At 38.8% G+C, this 22,099-nt stretch overlaps 1 protein-coding gene across 1 annotated transcript in view; it reads right to left on the bottom strand.

The window, feature by feature from the left end:
* Positions 1-15,038, bottom strand: part of LOC124163307 (15-hydroxyprostaglandin dehydrogenase [NAD(+)]-like) — a 35,065-nt gene extending 20,027 nt beyond the window's left edge. Inside the window, exon 1 of the mRNA XM_046540121.1 lies at positions 14,848-15,038. Within this exon, the coding sequence (XP_046396077.1) occupies positions 14,848-14,940 (93 nt within the window). The 5' untranslated portion in view covers positions 14,941-15,038. The remainder of the gene's footprint in view (positions 1-14,847) is intronic.
* Between the last annotated feature and the right edge of the window lie 7,061 nt (positions 15,039-22,099).

Raw genomic sequence — 22,099 nt, 5'->3', positions numbered from 1 at the left:
AGGTAAGGCTCTCGGCTGCTGATCTCGGGCTCTGATCCCGGCCGAAGCCAAAGAAGGAACCCCCCAGAAAATAGCCCTGGAAATACGAGATGGCTCAGGTAAAGGAACTGACCATACACTAATTAATGCTATTCACACTCCTACAGATTAGTCTGGAGTGACCTCTGTCCTCACTCATCCAAACCAGCATTCGCGCTAATCTAGAGTGGCAGTGTATATTGATTTGTTAATAAAATGGAAAGTGAATTTCCTTTGCCGCATGTCGAACGCCGTGTGCATACTAGTGTACGTATATGGAAACAAAAAACCTTCGCTTTTATCCTCGGATATTATAAAACAAATATGTGCGGTTAGTTACATATTATCAAGAAATTAGGAAATAACAGAAGTGCATCTTTCCATGCGATATAGTTAAAATTGAGTTCCTTTAAATTTGATTTAATGACTACGCCATTGATATAAGAGTTCTAAAATCTAACGCTTAATTGCTCTTTGCGATTTATTTATTACTATTTTTCTTTAAATTGGCTTCCATTTATAAATTAAAATTGGATATTCAATCCGTTTACTATTCTTCCTCGTGTTGCCAATTGCTTTTCCACGAGTTGAGTGAATGTTCGCACTCATCATTTCCTCTTGGCAGCCTCATTCATTTGGCACCGTATTCCTTTCTTCTGCTATTTTTCCTCAATTCTCGGAAACCCGTCGCTATTAAATCGTCCACGAAGATACTTTCCGCTGATCTCTCGTGACAATGAAATGTCGCCTTTCCGAACAACTCATGCGCCAATATCACGATTCGATTACTTGGTTTGGCAACCTCCCCAGATCATAGCCATTTATACTCATTATTTCCTTTTGTCCTTTCCTGCGACTTAATAGCTTCCTTCCCGATGCGCATCCGCGATCATGGCTTCAAACTCAACCGATTCAAAGGGCCTGGTGTCATAAGATATTCAAATCAGACGGGTACCACAGTGTAGAGGAGGAAAATATATTCCTACTCGATATTTCCCCCTGTTTAAAGCGTTGTAAATCACCAACGTTTCGACGGACGACTCGTCCATTGTCATCAGAGGTAATTAATAAGTTTGCTACGATCACATACCATAAGTTTGAGTGAATAAAATGCCGTTGAGATGTAACTACAAGCAGTCGAAACAAGCTGGTTACCTCTGAAAAGCTGGTGATTCACAAAAAAATTGAACCACATGGAATGGAATCAGATATTTGGATCAGTGAATGGTAAAAAATTGATCTGCGGATTGAAGATTTATCATTTTTTTCTGGCGATTCTCAAACTAAAACTTCTGATTTTGGAGTGATAAAGAAAAAAATCACGGAGGCATCGAACCGCGGACCAATAGCTCAACGTCCCTCAGCGGACACCATTAAACTTTTCCGCGTTGTCGGGTCAACTATTGCAGCGAAACTATTTCCTGGTCCTTTAAGGATGGCGAGGCAAGAGTTTTGTTTGCGCTTTCTGCCCTTTATAGTTCTTCGTAACTTTTGGAGGGTAAGTGGCTCAGGGGAAGTTTTTAATTTTCATATAAATTTAACAAGATCATGAAACTGAGATCTGAGAATATGCTATTCTGAGTAGTTTTCTGAGTAGATCCTTGCATTTGTTATTTATAAGATGATTGACGTTTAACCATATGAAATACCATTTACATGGCCTCTTATATTTTTTACATGGCCTCTTAGATTTTTACATTGATCATGCCATCAATTTTAAAATATCAAACTGGTTATGGATGAATCAATTTAATATGATATTTGGCCACCTGGTACCTACGTTCTTAAAATTCACTCAAATTGGCCCTCAATGACACCCTGTTATCTCCCAAGTTATTTTAAAATTTGATGCAGGAGATGAAAGCTCCATTCCTAAGACCTTATTACTTTAAAAAATAGGTATTTCAATTGTTATGACTATACAATCATACAATCTTTATAACCACGTCAAAGAGTCCATGTAAATGATTTGAATTACCCAAACATTCTAACTCTAGCACTTGCGTGGAAAATGTTTTTCCCCCACACATCATGTGAATTAGAAAGCGGCCAAATATCATAATAAATTGATTCATCCATGAGCAGTTTGATTTATTGACATTTTAAAATTGATGGCATGATCATTGTAATAATCTTGTTATGCAGTCCCAATAAAGGGAAGTCTTTCATCGTCACGTCCTCACATCGGAAAGCTATGATAAGTGAGCAAGGAAATAGAATAATAGATAATATTTAGATAACGTGAACGAAAATGAGCCTTGTTGTGAATTGAAAATTAAATTCCGATTTTGGAGGGTAGACAGGCCTTATTGATTCGTGAAGTGCTCCATTTAAACGTACCTTAACCGGTAGAATATTTATATAATAATTAGTTATTTTTAACAAGGTCTATGGATTCAGCATGACGTTCGACGGAAATTCATTTGCGAATTTATGATGTCTCGGAAAAACAATGTATCCCTCCAGTCTCCAATTCCCACGAATAGCTTTTTAAATGAAATTTGTGAAATTATGTATATCGATGGCTAAGTTCTAACAACACGAATCTCAAATTCTGCCGGTTTGATATAGGTATCATAAACAAAGTGTAATAACATTAAAAAATAAAATAGAAGCAAAAACCAACTCTTTGTTTGCAAATGAATTCTTCTTTTTCAGTTTTATGAACTTTTGGCTTTTAATTTCAGTGCACAAGTAAAAGAAATTAATTGTTTTTTTAGCTCTCCTGAAAAGTTGCTATTTTTGAAATACGTGTTGTTAGAACTTAGCAATCGATATGTATTTATAAATTCTCTTAAACTCTATTGTGTTTTCGTACTAACACTTTCCCTATTTATTTTCTTTTTTAATGCGAAACAAATCACAATAATTGTTTCATTTTTGGGTATCAATTTAGAAATATATTCTTTCTAAATAGTTTCCAAATCTTTTGGACCAAAAACTTGTGGCAAGGTACTTTCAAAAGTTTGACATCTAATAAGTTAATTATTAAATCACTCGTGCATTTTGATTAATGTTATTGCATATTTATCCCTTACGCTACTCGAAGGAGAGGGCTAAACGCTGGAGAAAAGTTAACGAATATATGTGTCCTAAAGGCTCATTAATTCGCCCTCGTCTGTCACGAAGGAAAGATTGTATGCGAACCACCAAAGCGGTCTTGCATATTGATGTCTGGTGGATTCCATCTTATTATTGTTTAACTCAGAGAGCATTGTTTGCTTTCAATTTGAGCGTGGGCTTCTCGCTCCCTTTCCACTCGACTTCAAATTGCCTCGTCGGCCTCGAGAAAATTTCCCCGAATACGCTTGTTTGCGAGTGAGTTCGCTTTGTGGAGGGAAGAGGCCTCACATCGCCAGGGTTCGCCTGCGTGGTATGATGTTTGCGCGCAGTGCTTACGAACCGCCTGGCATGATTTCAAATCGTTCGGGCTCTTCCTCTAATCCAAACCAGCTCTTCACCCTCTATCAACGACATACAATGGCAAAGCATGAGAGCATTCCTCTAGCTCTACTATTTCTGCGGTCACCCTGAAAATTTCACGGTGCATAAATTAGAATCTGATATCGACATTGTCCTGCATCTCAGATTTGAAAGTTTGTCTGGCATACAGCCTTAGACTGCGGCGTGGCGAGGCTGTCTTTGCTTTCAGGGAGGAGGGGGGGTTATTGACCAGATTGAATGGTGCACGACACCGGGTGATGATAACTGGGAAAATCGAGACCTAATACCCTATGAGCCAGCTTTACGGTGTCTGGCGCTGCATGAGAAAAGATTTCCTCGTGCACACCGCTCAGTCATAAAATAAAATCATTCTGGATATATTAGTCAAATAAATCTGCTATAATCCATTACACAGGCCAACAAAAAAATTTTGTTTGAAAACTTTAATTTAATAGCTGATCTTTATAGATTTTGATGTGCCGAATCCAAATCTGGCCTTAGTTTTTTTTTGCGTCACCCATAGTTTCCAAGCAATATGTATTTAATATTTAGTATAATTCCCCTATACGGTATACAGGGAAATCAATGAAACACTGTGTTACATCATAAATTGTTTGTATTTACTGTTCCCTACATCGTGGTAAAATTGTTTGTATTTACTACAGCGTGATAATACAGGGTTCACATGTCAACTGGAATTGGTCTACATTTTCTTTCCCTTTTTTCCTTGAAGCTTCTTGTGTAGCTTTTTCTTCGAAGAATCGCTTGCTGAACTTCTCGGTGAAGTACCAACAGTAGTCCCCCATTAAATTCGTTCATTAGACCTACTTTTTCAATTTTATTATAACAATAAAAAAGCTGTTAAATTAAAAACATATTACTTGATTTCATAAATTTAACTGTAAAATGTGAATAAATGGTGGGTGATACAACTTTAAAACCATCCCATTTGGATCCAGCAACTTTAAAAACATAAGAATAAGGTATTTTCAGTAAAAAAGTTTTTTCATTGTTGGCCTGTTATATTTATTCAAATAAGGTATTTATTTGTATATCTTAGAAAGGCCTAATCAAAACTAGAATATTTATTTGCTGTAAGTATGTTCATTATTATTTAAGGTCAGTCGTCAACACTCAGCCCAAACTAATGAAGATATATTCGAGAAATTTTCAGAACACATTCCCTCTGTCATGCATGGGCGCACTCGGAAAGGATTTTTGGGTTAAATTATATTCGGGGTAGTTTTCACCCCAATAGTGTCATCTTTTACACTCCCATAAGAAGGACGTTGAATTTCGTCCGAACATTATTCTTTTTTTACATTTTTCACTCGAAATATTTGGTTTAATTGATATGAATGCGCATCATACGGAATGCTGTTATTAACTTCTCTTATTTTCATATTATGTTTACTTCTGTTTTCTCCTGATCAATTGATTTTTTTAATACTAATGTATTGTTAATTCTTCTGATAAAATAATTTTCTCCGTGCCATCAATAGTAATTAAACGTAGCAACCAGGCGTTAACATATATTCAAAACGCGCATAAACTGGTGAATCTAATTATTACTTCAACCATAGGTAAGCAGCAAACTTCTGCATTAATCCATAATTTAGTCTTCGCTTCCCGTTGAAATTCATGGGGTACATTTTGACTGAAGGGCAAGGATTCTTTTTGAAGCAGGTTTGTTTTTTATTTAGCTAGAGTTTTTTTTAAAGTGATCACTTTGAATTCTCTTAGCTTATCTCCGAGTCTTCTCTCTCTTCTTTTCGCGCGCGTTCGTTGACATTCGAGGAGCGAACGCGACCTTGAACTTGGCCGTGAATACGAGCCGATGCCTTGGAAAGACGGAAAACCCTAGAAGTGTGTCCACCGCCGTCTCGAAGCAACGCTCTGCGTTGCGACGCCACTCGCTGGTTTATTTGGGCAGCCGGCGGCCCACGCAACTGTGGGATCGTTTGCACCTCTTCTTGAGTAAATAGACATTGGCCGCGATGGTGTTGGGACGAACAGCAGGGAGGTTTTTCAGGTGCGCGCTAGCGGAAGGGACCCAATCCATCGGTTTGACAAATGCCTGGACACGTCCATTACATAAGTTAATGGACGAAAAGGACACGTTTTGGGTATTCTGAACAATAAGCATGGCAAACGAAATAGCTGTGATTTCTACGCGGTTGTAAATATACACCCCGATAGATTCCAACGACGGTAATTTTCGAGGGGGAGCCAACTCACAACAAAAGGGTAATATTTTAAACCCCATGATGAGTGGAGGAGGGGCTCAGGCCAAGGATTTTTCCTGGGGGGGGCACAAGGGTCTATCAGACAAACGGTTTTCTCATATTTGGCATTGCACACAACATTTACGGTATGAAACATTCTCTTTATTTTAATATGTAAGTTATGGATATGAAGTTAAATTATTGAGGCTCCGTAATGAAAAAAACGAAGGTAATGATAGCCGTATTAAATATCTTGTCTATTTCTTAAGCGTCTGGGGGGTCGTGCCCCTATCCGCCTATGGCTCAAGCCGATTCTTTAGGATAGGGGCGAGCGACCTATCCCTATTGGCTTGACACCCTCTCTTCATAGCAGTAAAAATACAAAACTTGCGTGAAATATTTTGTCAGTTGGCTTCCCCTTGAAAAAAGCAAAGCTGCTCGCTAGTACTGGCGAGGTCCCAAATGCCACCTCAATGGTATGCTTTAATTTTCCCCGTCATTCTTCTCACTATAATTTACGCTTCAGAACCAACTCTTCGGATTAAGCTCTAATTGACATATTTGGGAAACGAATTAAATTACGCATATTTAATTCCCCGAGAACGTGAAAAACATCAAAAGGTAAGAAAAAGTATCACATGTGGAATTTACCAAGTTTTTAATTTAAAACGAAGCAATTTCGCCAAATCATGCATCAGACCATCAAAAGGTAAAAATTATGGAGACCTGTGGTCATCAGACAAAGGGAATATCCTTGCGGGAATGTACGAAATTTAGATTCATAGAGTACGCCTCTGGATTGCTGGGGATTACAAAAGATATCCTAAATGCTGTAAGGATCAATAGCATCGAAAAATAAGATGTCATATCTTATGATTATTCAAGGAAGAATAGAAAGGAGTTAATTTGGAGGTGCAATATGAATTTATGTCAAACGAATTTCATTAATTCGAGGATGCGCATCAGTCAAAATAGCAGCATGAGCGCTTGTGATAATCCGCGGAGAAAGAATTTACACAAAAACATTTTTCAGTCGGCGACATGAGTGCGGGATAGCAAACTGCTGCCCTCAGCCTACCTTCGGTCAATGTGAATTTCCCACTTCAACTTTCATGCCTGAATGACGTTTAGTTGGGTCAGAATAGGTTAAACACTACCATATAAGAAATTATTACTGAATGCAACGCATTCGTATGTTTTGGTGTTAATTTTATTTAGGTTAATACATGTTCTAAGATCACTTGCATAATGAATATCATAAGTTTCTCTGGAACAGAGTCAAAGACAAAGAGTGCTCAGAACATAAAGTGGCTTGAATCCTTGATTAGCGGCTTAGTCATATGATGACTCAATTATGTTAGTGCGTCATACAAAAATGAACAAATGATTAAAAATAAATAAATTTCATGCAAACAATTCATAAATATATGTACAGCCAATTGTTAAAAAGGTCTTTTAAATATGTTTTCAATACCGCGCGGAGTTAAAAACTTCGATTTCACTGAACAAAGGAAACTTTCTGAAATGCTTTTCCTTTTTTATACTTACCGGCAGAGCACTCAAGACTTTATGAGCCCCATTTGCATTGACGACCTTTTGAAAATAGTTGGACTTGGTTGGCAGAGATACATATTACCAAGTTGCTCCTCATAAAAAAGTGACACTTATAAGCAAGAGGGAAAATAATCACTCCGAACATAAAAAAGTGAAACACTTGAGGAATATTTAAGTATCTAGATGTTAACACTGTTAGATATGGAACCAGGGGAAGAGAGGACGCGTATGTTTAAAATGCCTGTTCAGATTACATTGGATCTAGAGGCTTTTACTTTTGAACCTCTATAATTATCGGCGATGCGAAAAATGTATTGAGGTCATTCTTGGCCCCTTGTCAAATTAGTCATAACAGTCGCGACTTGATTTCGCATGCGAAGTGCTTCCTATATACTTACCAACCTTTAAGTGCCTGGGGCTTCGTTTGGGGCTTGAATCCCCCAAAATTTTCCCTGGAGACGACTACCCGCGATACATCTGGTGGGGAGACCACCAGTTTAGGGGTACATATCCGTTAGAGGCATTTACATTTTATGATGCCTGCCAATAGCCAAGGGTCAATTTAACTTTCAGTATTATTCAAACAAAGCATTTGGCTGACTTTAATGAAATATGTGGTTTTTCGATGCGTGCTGATTGTCAACAATACCTAGGCAACCTGCCTAGCACTCAAGTACATTTCTGTCCACGTGCCATTGGCTGTCTTTGTGCCGGATGAGCATCGAAAAGCGTCACTTTGTGCGTCTGATATATGCTTGGCGCCAGATTGTTATCAACCCTTCCTTTCGTGAGGAATGCATTCCTTCGCCATCGATGCACGTGTCGTATGTGATGCAACGGCTGGCTAATCCACTTCCTGCCGTCGCTACACCACGAAGAAAAGCGCCACTGAAGACCCTTAAGACGTTCTCTTCCATTCCTACACTTCACTTTGGCCGTGAAGCACTTGGGTACATCTTTCAGGGTATTGTCATTCTGAATCTCTGTATTCGTTGCGAGAAATTGATTGAATATGAATAAAATGCTGCAATATTTAAAATAAGAACGGGATTTCGAGATTTTTTACCGATGACTACAGCACGCATCTTCAAAATCTGTATTAATCTTCATATATCATACACCAATATATACGAATGCAGTTTTCATAATAAAAGTGTTTTTTTAATATATAGGATATAATAAACAATAGTTTCTAATGCTATTCGAGCATAGTGCTTTCAGCCAAGGCAGCGTTTAGAATGTTTAACTTTTTAAATATGTCAGGGAGGGAAGTCTTAAAACCACCCCTGTTCTTGTACCCCATTTTTTTTACAGGAGAGAATGTCCTCGACTTCATCTTGGTTTGTTGCGTGGGCGAAGAAGGCGTCCCTCTTCAATAAGAAAAGGCCTGGCTACACGGTACAGTTGATGACGAGTTAATGTTTGTTTTCATTAAAGGTATTTGTGGACCGGAATGGAACATGTACGAATGCACGAACGAAATTAGATCAGGTTCCATTTTCCGTTCATGTATTAGCACTAGTTAGGTGGTTACAAGGTGCATTTTTTATGCATTCACGCGTTCATTCATTTATATGTTAACTCGCACTGGTTAATGAATTGTGTAACCAGGTCTTAAGAGCAGAACCGTCCATCTAATAGTTATTTCCCGGCAGACGGAAAAGCAGCAAGCAGCGTGGATTGGGGGATCAGCTCTTGAAGAAGGCCAACTACCTGTTCTGGATTTAATAATTCCATGGCGATAGAGAGGTGAAATGAAGTGTTAGTTAAGGGGAGTGATCCCTCTTTGTTAACATTGCGTTAATGCATAGGCCTAAAGTTATGGTTTTTTATTTTTAATATGTTTGAGTGTCTCTTTATTTTTTGCAGCTGCCACCACTCGCGGGAAATATAATTTAATCTTTCAAATATAGTCTATGGAATTAAAATTAATGACATCCTTCAAATTTAATTCATTGCGCATGAAATAATCCAATAAAATTACCAAGTATTTGGCATTCATTTATTTAATTACCGAATAAAATATCCTTGACAATTAACCTGTCATGCTAGGTAAAATATATATTTTAATATGGCAAAACAGTGCGTTGTGATTCCGTTATCCTAAGTTCTTCTAACGAACTAGGAATGCAATGAAATGGAAATACTTAGAAACTCTATTATCCTGACTCTGATTTTTTTTCCTATGTGAAATACTGGCTATAAAATGCTGGCTACCCATCCCAATGATACCTCTAGTGTTGCGTTGCATGTCAGCTGGATCATATTCCATCGCTTTACGATAATATTCCTCTATTGCGTTCTTTCTTCATTGGTATCATAGCCGTATTTTTGTTTTGTTTACTTAAATTTCCATCAGGAATCATCCATTTTTGCATCGTTCGAATGTTTTTTTTAGCGTTAGGTATACAATGTTTGTGGCTGCGTTTCAATGTGGAGGAAACCGCAAATGGGAGATAAAACACGAGATAGATTTATACTCACGCGCGCGATAAACGTGATCGATGACAGCATTGCTGTTGAGGTAGCTCCAGCTTACGGCCACATTGCTGTCGCGAGAAAATTTCTCATATAAAGCCTCATTGTGTCAACTACGAGGTGACAAAGAAGCGTGGTTGACCAGGATTTAACTCCTGCCATTTTTGGTTGCTAATAAGGCGAATATTTCCAAAAATGACGAAATGGCCACTTATTCCGGTGCAAAATAAGCTTTGCACCTGTAAATTTGCTTTATTATGTTTTACCATGCTTGAATACCTCTTTATTTTTTACTTCTGCTAGGACTAGTAGGAAATATAAAGTAGTTTTTCGAACATAATCTATTTAATTAATATTAATGATATGCTTCAAATACAATTCATGGCTCACGAAGTCTTTCAATAAAAATACCAAGAATTTGGCATAATTGTAATTGATTATCGAATTGAATTGAATTCGAATAAAATATTCTTTACAATTTATGCTATAAATTAGCTTCTTTAGATCTTCTATATTTTTATTTATTTTATTTTAATGCAACTTCAGATATAGCGGTGAAATGGCCGCACACCACGTAGGAAACTTATCGTACGGAATACCCCGGTGAAGAAATGACATGAACAATCAGCTATCGAGCGAGTTCATCGTTAGGGTACCATAGTAACTAAGGAGCAGTGAGGAGCATGAGTGTTCCTTTCCGGTAGGCGAGTGCTGAATTGGCTAACCACGCCTAAGAGTGGAATAACAAACGCTTTGTGACATTGCGATCACAATCGCTGGTAAATCTCAGCCCATCGTCGAACCAGGGCTCGAGAAAACGGTTAGATATAAATTATCGTTGGCAATAAAAATGTATACATGCGAATTCTATGGTTCAGTGGGATCGTATGTTGAATCTTTATCGCTGAGTATTTCAATATCTCTTTAATGCTGATATGTTTTGTCTCGGAGTGTTCCGTGGCGTAGAGAGGCGTCTGCAGGTCGAAGTCAACTCAAGCCACTTCGGCCTGAAGACGCCTGGTGGAATCCTGGCGAAACTGTCGTCACCTCTGACAGGGCCGGCCTTAGGGCGGGGCCCCGCGCTTTGGGGGGCCCCGCGTTCGTGAAAAAAATTAAAATATACGATAGTTTTGAAAACGCAATTTCAACTATTACTGTATTGTTAAGTCCGTGCTAGACAAAAAATAATATTATGAAAAAGGATTTTTATGTTTATTTTACGTTATAATTTTATGAATAAATATAATTATAAATTTTATTTGTATTATACTATTTTGAACTCAACTGCGTAATGGTATCATAACGGCGTAATTACGAAGTCTGAATTTGGAAGGGGAACACATACTTAGCCAAAGAGAGGTAGGGATTCAAAATGCTCGAGTTTGTAGATGGGGTATAGAGTTTAATATTTTAAGTGAAGGGACCCGCACTGAAGGTTCGCCCCTAGCCCCGCACCTGCTAGCGCCGGCCCTGACCTCTGACCACGAAACGCGGCGATGACCCGGAAAATGGAGAAATCCACAAATGCTGATATGTTTTCCTTGCGTCATCATTTTTAATGTTTGGTTTTCCAATTTTGATGACGCGAATATTGCGGGAAAGTACGTATGATGCAAGCGAGAAGACGAGGGAAATCTAATCAATTTTTTTAAGCGTAGTATAGTAAACAATTGGGGGTGAGGTAGTCCAGTGAGTAGAGCGCTTGGCTGATGATCGAAGAGACATGGGTTCAAATCCCGGGGGAGGCCTTCTGACCACTCCCAAACGCAATCCATGGATTTCGAGGCGGGCCAAAGAGTGGAACTGAATATGTGAAATCCACACGACGGAGGCCGAGTCAGGGTTGATGCAGTTAGAGTGAGTTGAATCATTAAATGCAATTCTTCATCTACATCTACATGCTACCCCGCAAGCCGCCTAAAAGGCGTGTGTCAGGGGGTGTTATTATCTGTTCATTTTATCTCTGCGGGTCAACTTTCGTGAGATCCCGGACACTTACACACAGACCTTAGGACCCAAGCAGTTTTGGTGAAAATGCTTAAACAAAATTGCGAATACAATTTATAAAAGTCCTTTATGATTCGGGAGAAAAACGAATTCCCATATCTGTCCGTTCGGCAAAATATTTCTCATAATTTAACGCTTCTGTCGAACCTGTAAGTATGTAAGAACCTGTAAGTAAATATGATGTTCTTCTGGTCGCTCTTAAAAATATCCATTCTCAATTGCTCAAGCAATCTAAGCCTAGCGCGCATCCTCCGAGTACCTATTGGCTCCAAGCCTAATTCGCTTAACATCTGGTTAACACTATCTGCCCGCTCGTAGCAGTTTTTGACGAACCGCGCAGCTTTCCTTTGTATTTTATTCAGTTCACGGATTAAGTCTTTCTGCACCGGATCCCATACGCTCGCTACATGTTCAAGGTGCGGTAAGACGAGTGTGAAATAACACCTTTCTTCTACTTTCTCATCCGAAAATGTTCCCGCAATACGCTCGACGAATCCTCGTTTCTTCAGGGCTCTTTTACAAATATTCATTATGTGTTCCCCACAATTGGTTCGAGATTATCGTAACTCCGGGTACTTCGCTTCGTCTGTCAACTTTATGTTAATACCATCCATAGCATAAACACAGTTATAGTTCATGCTTCTTCTCTTTATTGGATCCACGGAACTTTGGAGAAAGCTCTTATATTTTCGGACGGCCCTTTTTTGTCTCGTTCCCAACTCCTTCGACTTGAAGGCAATTAATCGGTGGATCATTGTAATTTAAATTTTGCCGTCAAGGAATAACAAAAGGAGAAGGAAAAGAAAGAGTAGGTAGCCTTAATTTGTAAATCACCCACCACAATAGTGTCGAATCAGTCGCACACGAGTATCTTCGTTATCAAAAATGTCTTTCAAATGTATTACATATTGCGACTTCGAGATGGGAAAGTCCCAAGAGGTAGGCAGAAGGACAAGTGTCTACAATAATAAAATGCCTTTATTCGGGCGAGGTTGAGACTAAAAAGTCCCCTCTTCCACCTAACCCCTCGATAGCGTCAATGCAAACACATTTTTTTTAATGGTATGTAAACCTTTAAAATACAAAATATATAAAATATACACTATTTGAAAAATGTCAAAAAAGATAAACAGGTATGTGTGAACATCTTCTATACATTTTCTAAACATGTCTATCGGAGAGATGAAGAGGAATATGGAGAAGGTGAGGCTCTGGAAGGTAAAAGAACTGGAATAGGAGAGACAGGGAGAAATGTTTAGTTGCAGAATCCAATATTAAGGTACATGTGTGCCTTTAATTGTTTTAGGCGGTACATTGATTAGATTGCGATTTTATACCTAAGGAATGATCTTTAATATAAAAAACATCAGTTTTCCAAAAAATAAAAAAATTTTCAAGCATTTATAACAACAGAGGAATTAGAAAAATATCACAAAGAGAGCATTTGGAGTGTGACGAGATCGGCATGAACAACGTGAATCAATTATAAATATCGGTGGCATATTTTTGACGTATTGGCATGTATTTCCTTTATATAATATCCTCATACTCATATGTAATTTGTTTTAACGTCATGATTCCTCCGTAAGTTGAGCGAAATCAACTATTATTTTGGGAAAGAGGTTAATATTTAATTAATTGTTGCAGTCTGGGGTTATTTACTCACTTCCGTGTAAATTGCAACTCTTCCGTAGACACAATATTTTCGATCTTTTACTTTCAATGGAACTCGAACGAAACAAACTGCTGATTTGACAAAACAAACGCCACGAAAAATACTTAATAGATTATGACTGATAACTTCAGGCTTTACTTTGTGTAACCTCTCCATATTCGAAATAAAGAAATAAAACTTTGTAATTTTCACTATTATTTTAATATGGGCACGACCCGGGTTTCGTAACGTGGTTACATCGTTGTAACCACGTTACGACATCATGGTTGTGCCCATATTAAAATAATAGTGAACCTTACAAAGTTTTATTTCTTTACTTCCGATACTTAGTAGAGAGTTGCCTTAAAATGAAATCGATCTCACCTGTATCTGTCGCACAGATATCTTTTATGAAAAAGCTCATTTGAATTAATTCCATACCACAGACCCTGGGAGCGACACTATTGCTGATGAAAGAAAACAAACGCCAAACATATCTTAAAATGGAAGCCTCAATGTATATTACACCCACTCGATCTCAAATCAGCCTCGCACATTTGGAATCGGAGAATGTCTTCCGCATGTATTGCATAGTTACCTCATCTCCAGCGCACTTTAATCATTACATAGGAGTCGGACTTCTCTTGGTCTTTCTTGTTTTTCCTTGACTACATTTTCGTCTAGCAGACACTTTTTCAGTTTGGAGCCCTTGGGAAGTCATCATCGAATTTAAAGAAAATGTGAAGAAAAATGGTAAAATTGGAAAGCCTCAATAATGAATCCGCTCTCTCAATCAAAATTTCTAGTTGGGAATGTCTTCCGGATTAATTTCAAACCATTTTGTGATCATATTTTAGGAGTTTAGGCAATGTAAAATACTAATTATGAATCAAGCTAACGTTTCGTTCGAGCGAGAACGACTGGGGTAGATATACTACGATGTATCCTCGTGTTTCAGGAGATGCAATGAATACGAGCAATGCCAAAACGAATTTTGGCAATGAACGAAAAACACTTAAGAAATATTTCCTCTAAAATATCTTTGGCACATTTCACTGAAATGAACAAAGTAACGGAGTCATTAGAGTGTTGTGCTTTTCGACACATGATTTTCGCATCTCACCGAAGTTCCTCTCAAAGACATAGTAGTGTTGTGGTTTTTAGAAAGTAGTGTTTTTTATTATTAACCAAAATTACTGACCTAGACATTGCCGTGTTTTGTTCTTCAGAAGATGTTCATCACGTGTCACCAAAATTGCTCTTATAAAGCTCCTTTCGTAATGGTTGTTCATCGAATATTTAGTTTTCGACGGTAATCACGAGTCCTTCTGAGTAACGACGCCGGGTTTCTCTCCACCCTTCCGTCCCTACCCTTACTCTCGTGGCGCACATTATCTCAGCCGTCGGTCGCATCCCCCAAGGGCAATACCAATTCCTACAAAACGATTGATAGGGGTGATTGCTTACCTTGGCTCCGGCCTTGAGCAGTTCCTTGCAGTACATCCTGCCGATGCCCACGGCACCCCCTGTGACCAGGGCCACTTTCCCGCTGGGATCCATGGTGCGCTCTTTGTGTCGGGAAGGCACGCGGAGAACTGAGAGATCGGAGTGTGTGCCTGTGTGTCTGCCGGAGGGGTTGGCTCTGGAAGGAGGAGCCGCGCCCCGAACGCCCCCTATATATACGCGCGCGGCTATCTCCCCCTATTCTTAGTTGACCTTCGCATTAATGACCCCCGTGTCGGAGGTGGTGGCTGCTGTGGAGTGCGGGCCTTTCCTCCCCCACCCCAACCAACCCCCCAATCCCACCAGAATAAGGCTCGTATGCTCGTATTGCGCTGTCCCAACGCTTACTTTCTTGGAAATAAAGGACCTGAAGAATGGTAAAATGGCACTTGGATATGAAGATGACCTGAAGATATAACTACGTTACGAAACTCGGGTCGTGCCCTTATTAATATAATACTGAACCTTACAAAGTTTTATTCCTTTATTTCCAATATGGAGAGCTTTCAAAAAGTAAAGCCTGAAGTTATCAGCTTACTTTCTTCTTCTTGTTCATTGTTGACTCGCCTTTCTCCAGCTGTTTTCCCTGAAAAGTGGTATAGGACGAATTTCCTGCGCTGACTATAGGGATCTGTATCACCTCGCGATGTGTGCGAATTCTAATTAAAAGAAAAAATGTTAAAATAAAAAAATACCAATTTGGCATAAACAATGAGAGACTATTTAAAAGCAAAAGAAAATAAAAATATATATATATTATTTTTTTAAATGATGACGCCGCAAAATTTCGAGTCTAAGTTTACTTTTTCTGACAAATAAAACTTTTCATTGGCAACGCGCATGCATGCGCAAAATAATAGGTAATAATTAATTAAAGAGAATATTTTCGGTTCCTGGGTGGGAAGATTTTTCTGTCCAGGGATGTACCTCTTTTTAAACCATAGATTGTGAACCCTCTCCTTCCGAACTTATACCAGGACAGGTAGTATAAAATCTCTAACCCCTGGTAATGGAATTCATTAAATCCAAAAACATTGGCAAAAGACGATATTTTTTATAAGTTAAACTGACAAATATCCGCTATTTTGAATGAATTTGATACATATAAATATATTTTATCCAGTTTTACCGGCGATTTTGCTTATAGAATTGGCTTTCCATTAGCTCAGTTTTGATTAAAACTAACTGTTTCACAATTGGTTTCGTAATAATGTTGTTCATTCATGTTCGAATAATCAAAATTACCGATTTTTGCGAGTTTCAAATAAAATTTCAGTGGTAATTACAAAGTTTGATTATTCCGTAATGACAGTTTTGATCGTTCTATATCACATGTTTTTATTTTATATTAATTGAGGCTATCGCGAGGGTCTTTGCCGCACTTGCCGAACTTCTGTTTGGCAACAAACGCGCGTCGTGAATAAACACAAAACGTTTTATCTTTCCCTGGCGCCCGAGATGGGCTGAGCGGGCGAGGGCCTATCCCTTGATTAGTGCGACCAGATTATGCGAGTGCAACGCATGTAATGCCCTGTGTCTCCGCCGGTAATTGTCCCCTGCGATAAGAGAGCATGGCTTACGCCGTTGTGTACTCGAGATCCGATAGCAATGGCCTATTCTCATTTTTCCTACGGTCGTTGACCCTGTCAGTTTTTCTCGAAAACCGCCAATAAAATTTCCGAAAGTATTATGTGTTCCTTCCGCTGATTGATTATCCAAATCCTTCTGGCCACTCCAAAGTAGTTATGATTAAATTATTACCATTATTAATTTATGACCATCATTTGTGGTCTAACAAGAAGATTATGGCATAAATAATAATGATGACAAGTCCAAAGGTATGAGGCTTTTTTATAAAGGCATTACGAGCTGAGATTTCGAGGCTCAATGTAAAAGTAGGTGGTCACAAACTTGAGCAGATGGATCAGATCAACTTCTTGGGAATAAATAGTAGAGGAAAACGGATACGGCAGCAGGGAAATCAGGAATGGAATTGCGTTAGAAAAGGAGGCGCGCCTCGGCGTTCTTGAACAGGAAGAAGCTCATGAGAGGATCGTTATGTAAAAGTTGAAAGAAAGGGCTAGGGAAGAGTCTGATCTGGAGTGTAGCGCTTAACGGTGCAGAAACATGGACAATTAGGAAGGAGGACGAGAAATTAGTGGAGGCGTTTGAGATATGGGTCAGGAGATGGTTAAGTGGATGGAGAGGGAGAGGAACGACGAAGTGCCGGACCTGGTGGGTGAGGAGAGGCAGCTTTTAGATGAGATACGGAGGAGACAGAAGGTATGGATGGAGTTGATGCTTAGCGGGGAGGGGATGTTGAAAATGGTGTTAGAGAGTAGAATTTTAGGGAAACGAGGGAGGTGAAGGAAAAAGAATAGGATTTTTAGAGAAAATGAAAGGGAAAGGCCTCATTGTGAATTTAAGTAACTTAGACCATGAAGTATACGGCCGGAGTGATTGGCAAATGGTCCGTGCTTACCTATCTTAGCCGTTAGAATCAGTAGCGGATAGAGAAAAAACTCAAGGGGGGTGCGCAAAATATTTCTTGAGCTACCTTTACTTTTATCGGAATGAAAAATAAGTCGCATGCGAAATTTGAGAAAGTTACATTTGAGCTGATTTTACATTTATACAAGATATTGCTATCTTATAGTTTAAAAAAGTTACAATTGTGGTACTGCAATGTTCGGCAATGCATTATGCAGGTGCCCCCTCAAGGGGGGGCGCGTGCCCCCCATATGTACCCACCAATGCACAGTGGGCGGAAATCGGAAAAAGCCGGACAAAATTACAAAATGGCTTTTTTTGAGTTATAAACTTGAAACTTCGCAGGTATACTTAAAAATGATTGAAATTTATTGATATGTACTTCATTTTACATAGATCCTACCCGTTACTGAGATACAGAGGCTCAAACGTGAGCAAATTTCCATAAAAACGCCCGTCTTCAATTTTCTCTGAAAATCTTCCAAAGTAAGTGAATGGTGAAGTTATGGGTGGGTTCTTGCCGAATAAAAAACCACATAATCTGTTAGCATGGTATTTTTTCTTTAATTTTCCGTAATCTTAAAGAATACAGCCCATAAATTCTTACCGTGCAGTAACAAAATGGCGGATACTGTTTTTCGACGAAGTTTTACATTTAGGTAGAGTTTCAAATAGGTTTTCAGCAAGGTCGCGCAGAATAACTTATATGAGAGCATTGTTTGAAGATTTATTGAGGTCTTTATTCAGTTTTCTTTGAAATAAGTTTGCGTCGCCGGAAATTACATTGGTTTTTCGATCGCGCGGCAGGGTTCTTCTCCGCGCGTCGGGAGTTGGATTAGCCGCGCCGCGGTAAGGTTATTGAAGCTGTACGGGTTTTAACGCTCAACATTCACCGTTTTTATGTTTTGCTTCAAGACACCGATTCTCAAATGGTCTATGGTGAAGACAGTGGAGGTTTTTCATGCGATGTACTTGCACGTTTCATCGAAGTTCATTTCGTTATCTTTGGATACGATCGAAGACCATGCTTCTATTAAAAGCGTTCAAACCTCGACAAAGTGAGTTGTTTTCCTGGGACTCATACAAAAAGACCTACCAGAAAGATACCAGCTGAGACCCTTATACCTTCTTCAATCACCGATCCCTGACCCTCAGGATTCTAATTTCGAAAACGGTCGTTTTATGACACCCTGGAGTGGAGCCCTTGGCCGTCTTAACGGAGGTATTTCCATGGGAACGAAAAAATGAACGATTTTTGTGTCGCTTCAAAAATTGGCTCGCTGAATCCATAACATTCCCTGAATATGCTTTGCATTACTTTCTCAATACTTCTACGGGAGTTGGTATTTTTGTAAAAATCTATTTCTTTCAAATTTATTGAATAAATACTATTCCACATTTAGCTTTACGTTACAAAATTCATACTTTATTCATACGTACCGACGGACCAATATTGACATAAATGGCGTGAATAAATTATTCTGCGACAACGTTGCGCTTGATAAAGGAAACTTACCCATGCGGGACTCGAACCCGACACTTCTTTGACAGGCGATCATTTTACCCCGCCGCCACCCAAGTCGGCAAATTGAACAAATAACTAACTGCAAAAAGCGTCATTAAATCTAATGTTTTACTCTACAGATGAAGAGAATAATGTTCAAGAAGACGGCTAATATAGCAGTGTTCAGTGACTTAACATTACTAATCATGAACATAGATTACTGATGGCAACTAAATAATCAAAATTTTATGGACGAAAATTATGGATCGCGTGACAATCTCATGTTCTGCACCTACAGTAAGCACTAGAAAGTTGTTGAAGCAGATACGATGAAGACAGGGTAGTTTAGGTAGACCATTCCACGGGAACTTCTAGATTTTTTAAAACGTGTATCATACCCTCAGTTCTACTTTGACTGTGGTGAAGGAAAGTTAAGTTCTCTTGAGTGCGCAGAATTTGTGAAAGTGATTTTAATTTGCTTGTGGAGCGTAGAAATTTCAAACTTCCACTTGCCTGTAAGTACGTTTTTGAATAATTCCCCCCCATCTTTTTCAAAATAGTTATTTTAATTTATATTATCAATTTTAGCTGAAAGTTTTCTTAGCATTCCTTTCCTAACTAAAATAAATTAAAATTTAAATTATCAAATGCCACTGTTTAAATTCCAATCGATACGACATATCCAATATGCATTCAGAAAATCATATGTGGCAGTGCAGCGTACACAAACCAACAGAATATTTATCGATATCAGGTGAACGATATTTTACATCTCCTAAGTTATTCATACCCGACGCTATTGCACCGCAGATTTAGAACCCCATGATTCAGCTGTCCTTCAGTGTGTTGCAAACTAAAAACTATCGTTTTTCTTAATTTCGAAATGACTATACTTCCCTGTAGGATAATAAATATATGGGTTTTAAGATTAAGAAAAAATTAGGAAAATAAGGTAAGCATTACTTTTCCGTTGATCATGGTCAGTAGTAAACAGAACTTGATCGTGTAAAATCCAGAGTTGAAATCATTAAGACCATCCACCTGCCTTTCGATGTAGGTAATGAATATCTTTCTGATTTTGTAACTTCTTTTGTCTCCTTTTTTCACCTAAAGCGGATGGGATGACAAAATCGTGTCGACGTCGGCAGTGGATTTTCCCAGATAGTGTCATCTAAAATTGTAGAGCCTATATGTGAGAAGTGCCTCCGATGCAATTTAAATTCTTTATCAAAAGTTTAGAGATAAATGTAATTAACCAAGAGAAAGTGGAAACTTCAGTCGTTACCTGTAGCGCCTTTGTTACCTGCTGCTTTTTAATCAAACTAAGAGATACAAGAGAACTCATGACTAGGAATTTATCTGAAACATCCACTTGTTTCCACATTTGCTTATATTGAGAGTGGCCCGAACTTCCATCGAAACCGTACTTAGAGATTAATCTGTAGTTCACCACACATTTTAATTCTTGAGAGGTGGAAGTGGTGGCTAAGCAGGCTATTGTTCCCAATATGGTGTGGTTCATGGTGCTTGAAGGTTTACTTCGCACATGGTCTCAGTTATTTTAATTCCTTCGTTAAACGCTGCCTTTTTTTGCTAGCGCTATTCTGTCATAGCTGGGATACAATTCGTGTCCATGGCTCAGAGCTGTCCTAAGGAAACACCGATATTGACTCTTGGTCAAATCAGAGGCAATCATCAATGACAGTGCCTCTTCCACTGTCATCTCAGGGTGGATCTTTTCACTCGTCCTCCACTTTGAAAGAACTCTCTTAGCCCGAGTAGGGGTCGTAGTTGTTATTTCTGCAATAAGGTGAGCTGCTGCAGTGTCTCCCCTCTCTCTAAAACTCACAGATGCCGCGAGAGCAAGCTCAGCAGTAGTAGCAGTAGTTTTTAAAGTTTGAATTTTCTTCTGTGTGATCTAACACATTAGGTGCGACATTTTTTTGGCCGCCCTGGAATGCCTGGCAAATATAATAAGAATTTTGTAGCATGAAGCTACAGGGGGAATTTTATTTAGTCAATCAATTTGAGAGGAATAGATTTTTACAAAAATACAATACTCAACCGGCTGTCGTTGAAGTATCGGGAAAGTGATGCATAACAAATTCTGGAAATGTTATAGAGTCAGCGAGCCAACTTTTGTATCGACACAAAAATCAGTCAGGAAGTCATTGAGAAATTTCAGAGCATCAGGGCCTTGTCTTAAATTCAGCCTCCGCGATAAATAATGGAGCAAATACTTTTTACCGAGTGAATGATTTTTTTACCAATTCCAATATTATTTTGTAGATATCAAGTCATGTAATAATGTGAGGTGGCATTTTCTATGGAATGGCGGATGGAGTTAATGTAAAATTTAGAAATAATAAATTTGTCGAACCTATGGTTATCCAATGCCCTAATGCGTACACGGGGAGGAACGTATGGTAAACGTGTAAAGACATGGTAATCTGTATGTCAAAGTAGAACTGAGGGTATGATGCACATTTTAAAAAAGCTAGAAGTTCCCATGGAAATACCTCCGTTAAGACGGCCAAGGGCTCCACTCCAGGGTGTCATAAAACGACCGTTTTCGAAATTAGAATCCTGAGGGTCAGGGATCGGTGATTGAAGAAGGTATAAGGGTCTCAGCTGGTATCTTTCTGGTAGGTCTTTTTGTATGAGTCCCAGGAAAACAACTCACTTTGTCGAGGTTTGAACGCTTTTAATAGAAGCATGGTCTTCGATCGTATCCAAAGATAACGAAATGAACTTCGATGAAACGTGCAAGTACATCGCATGAAAAACCTCCACTGTCTTCACCATAGACCATTTGAGAATCGGTGTCTTGAAGCAAAACATAAAAACGGTGAATGTTGAGCGTTAAAACCCGTACAGCTTCAATAACCTTACCGCGGCGCGGCTAATCCAACTCCCGACGCGCGGAGAAGAACCCTGCCGCGCGATCGAAAAACCAATGTAATTTCCGGCGACGCAAACTTATTTCAAAGAAAACTGAATAAAGACCTCAATAAATCTTCAAACAATGCTCTCATATAAGTTATTCTGCGCGACCTTGCTGAAAACCTATTTGAAACTCTACCTAAATGTAAAACTTCGTCGAAAAACAGTATCCGCCATTTTGTTACTGCACGGTAAGAATTTATGGGCTGTATTCTTTAAGATTACGGAAAATTAAAGAAAAAATACCATGCTAACAGATTATGTGGTTTTTTATTCGGC

The sequence above is a fragment of the Ischnura elegans genome, chromosome 8 (assembly GCF_921293095.1).
Source record: "Ischnura elegans chromosome 8, ioIscEleg1.1, whole genome shotgun sequence".
Taxonomy (NCBI): domain Eukaryota; kingdom Metazoa; phylum Arthropoda; class Insecta; order Odonata; family Coenagrionidae; genus Ischnura; species Ischnura elegans.
This window is presented reverse-complemented; position numbering and strand designations above follow the sequence as displayed.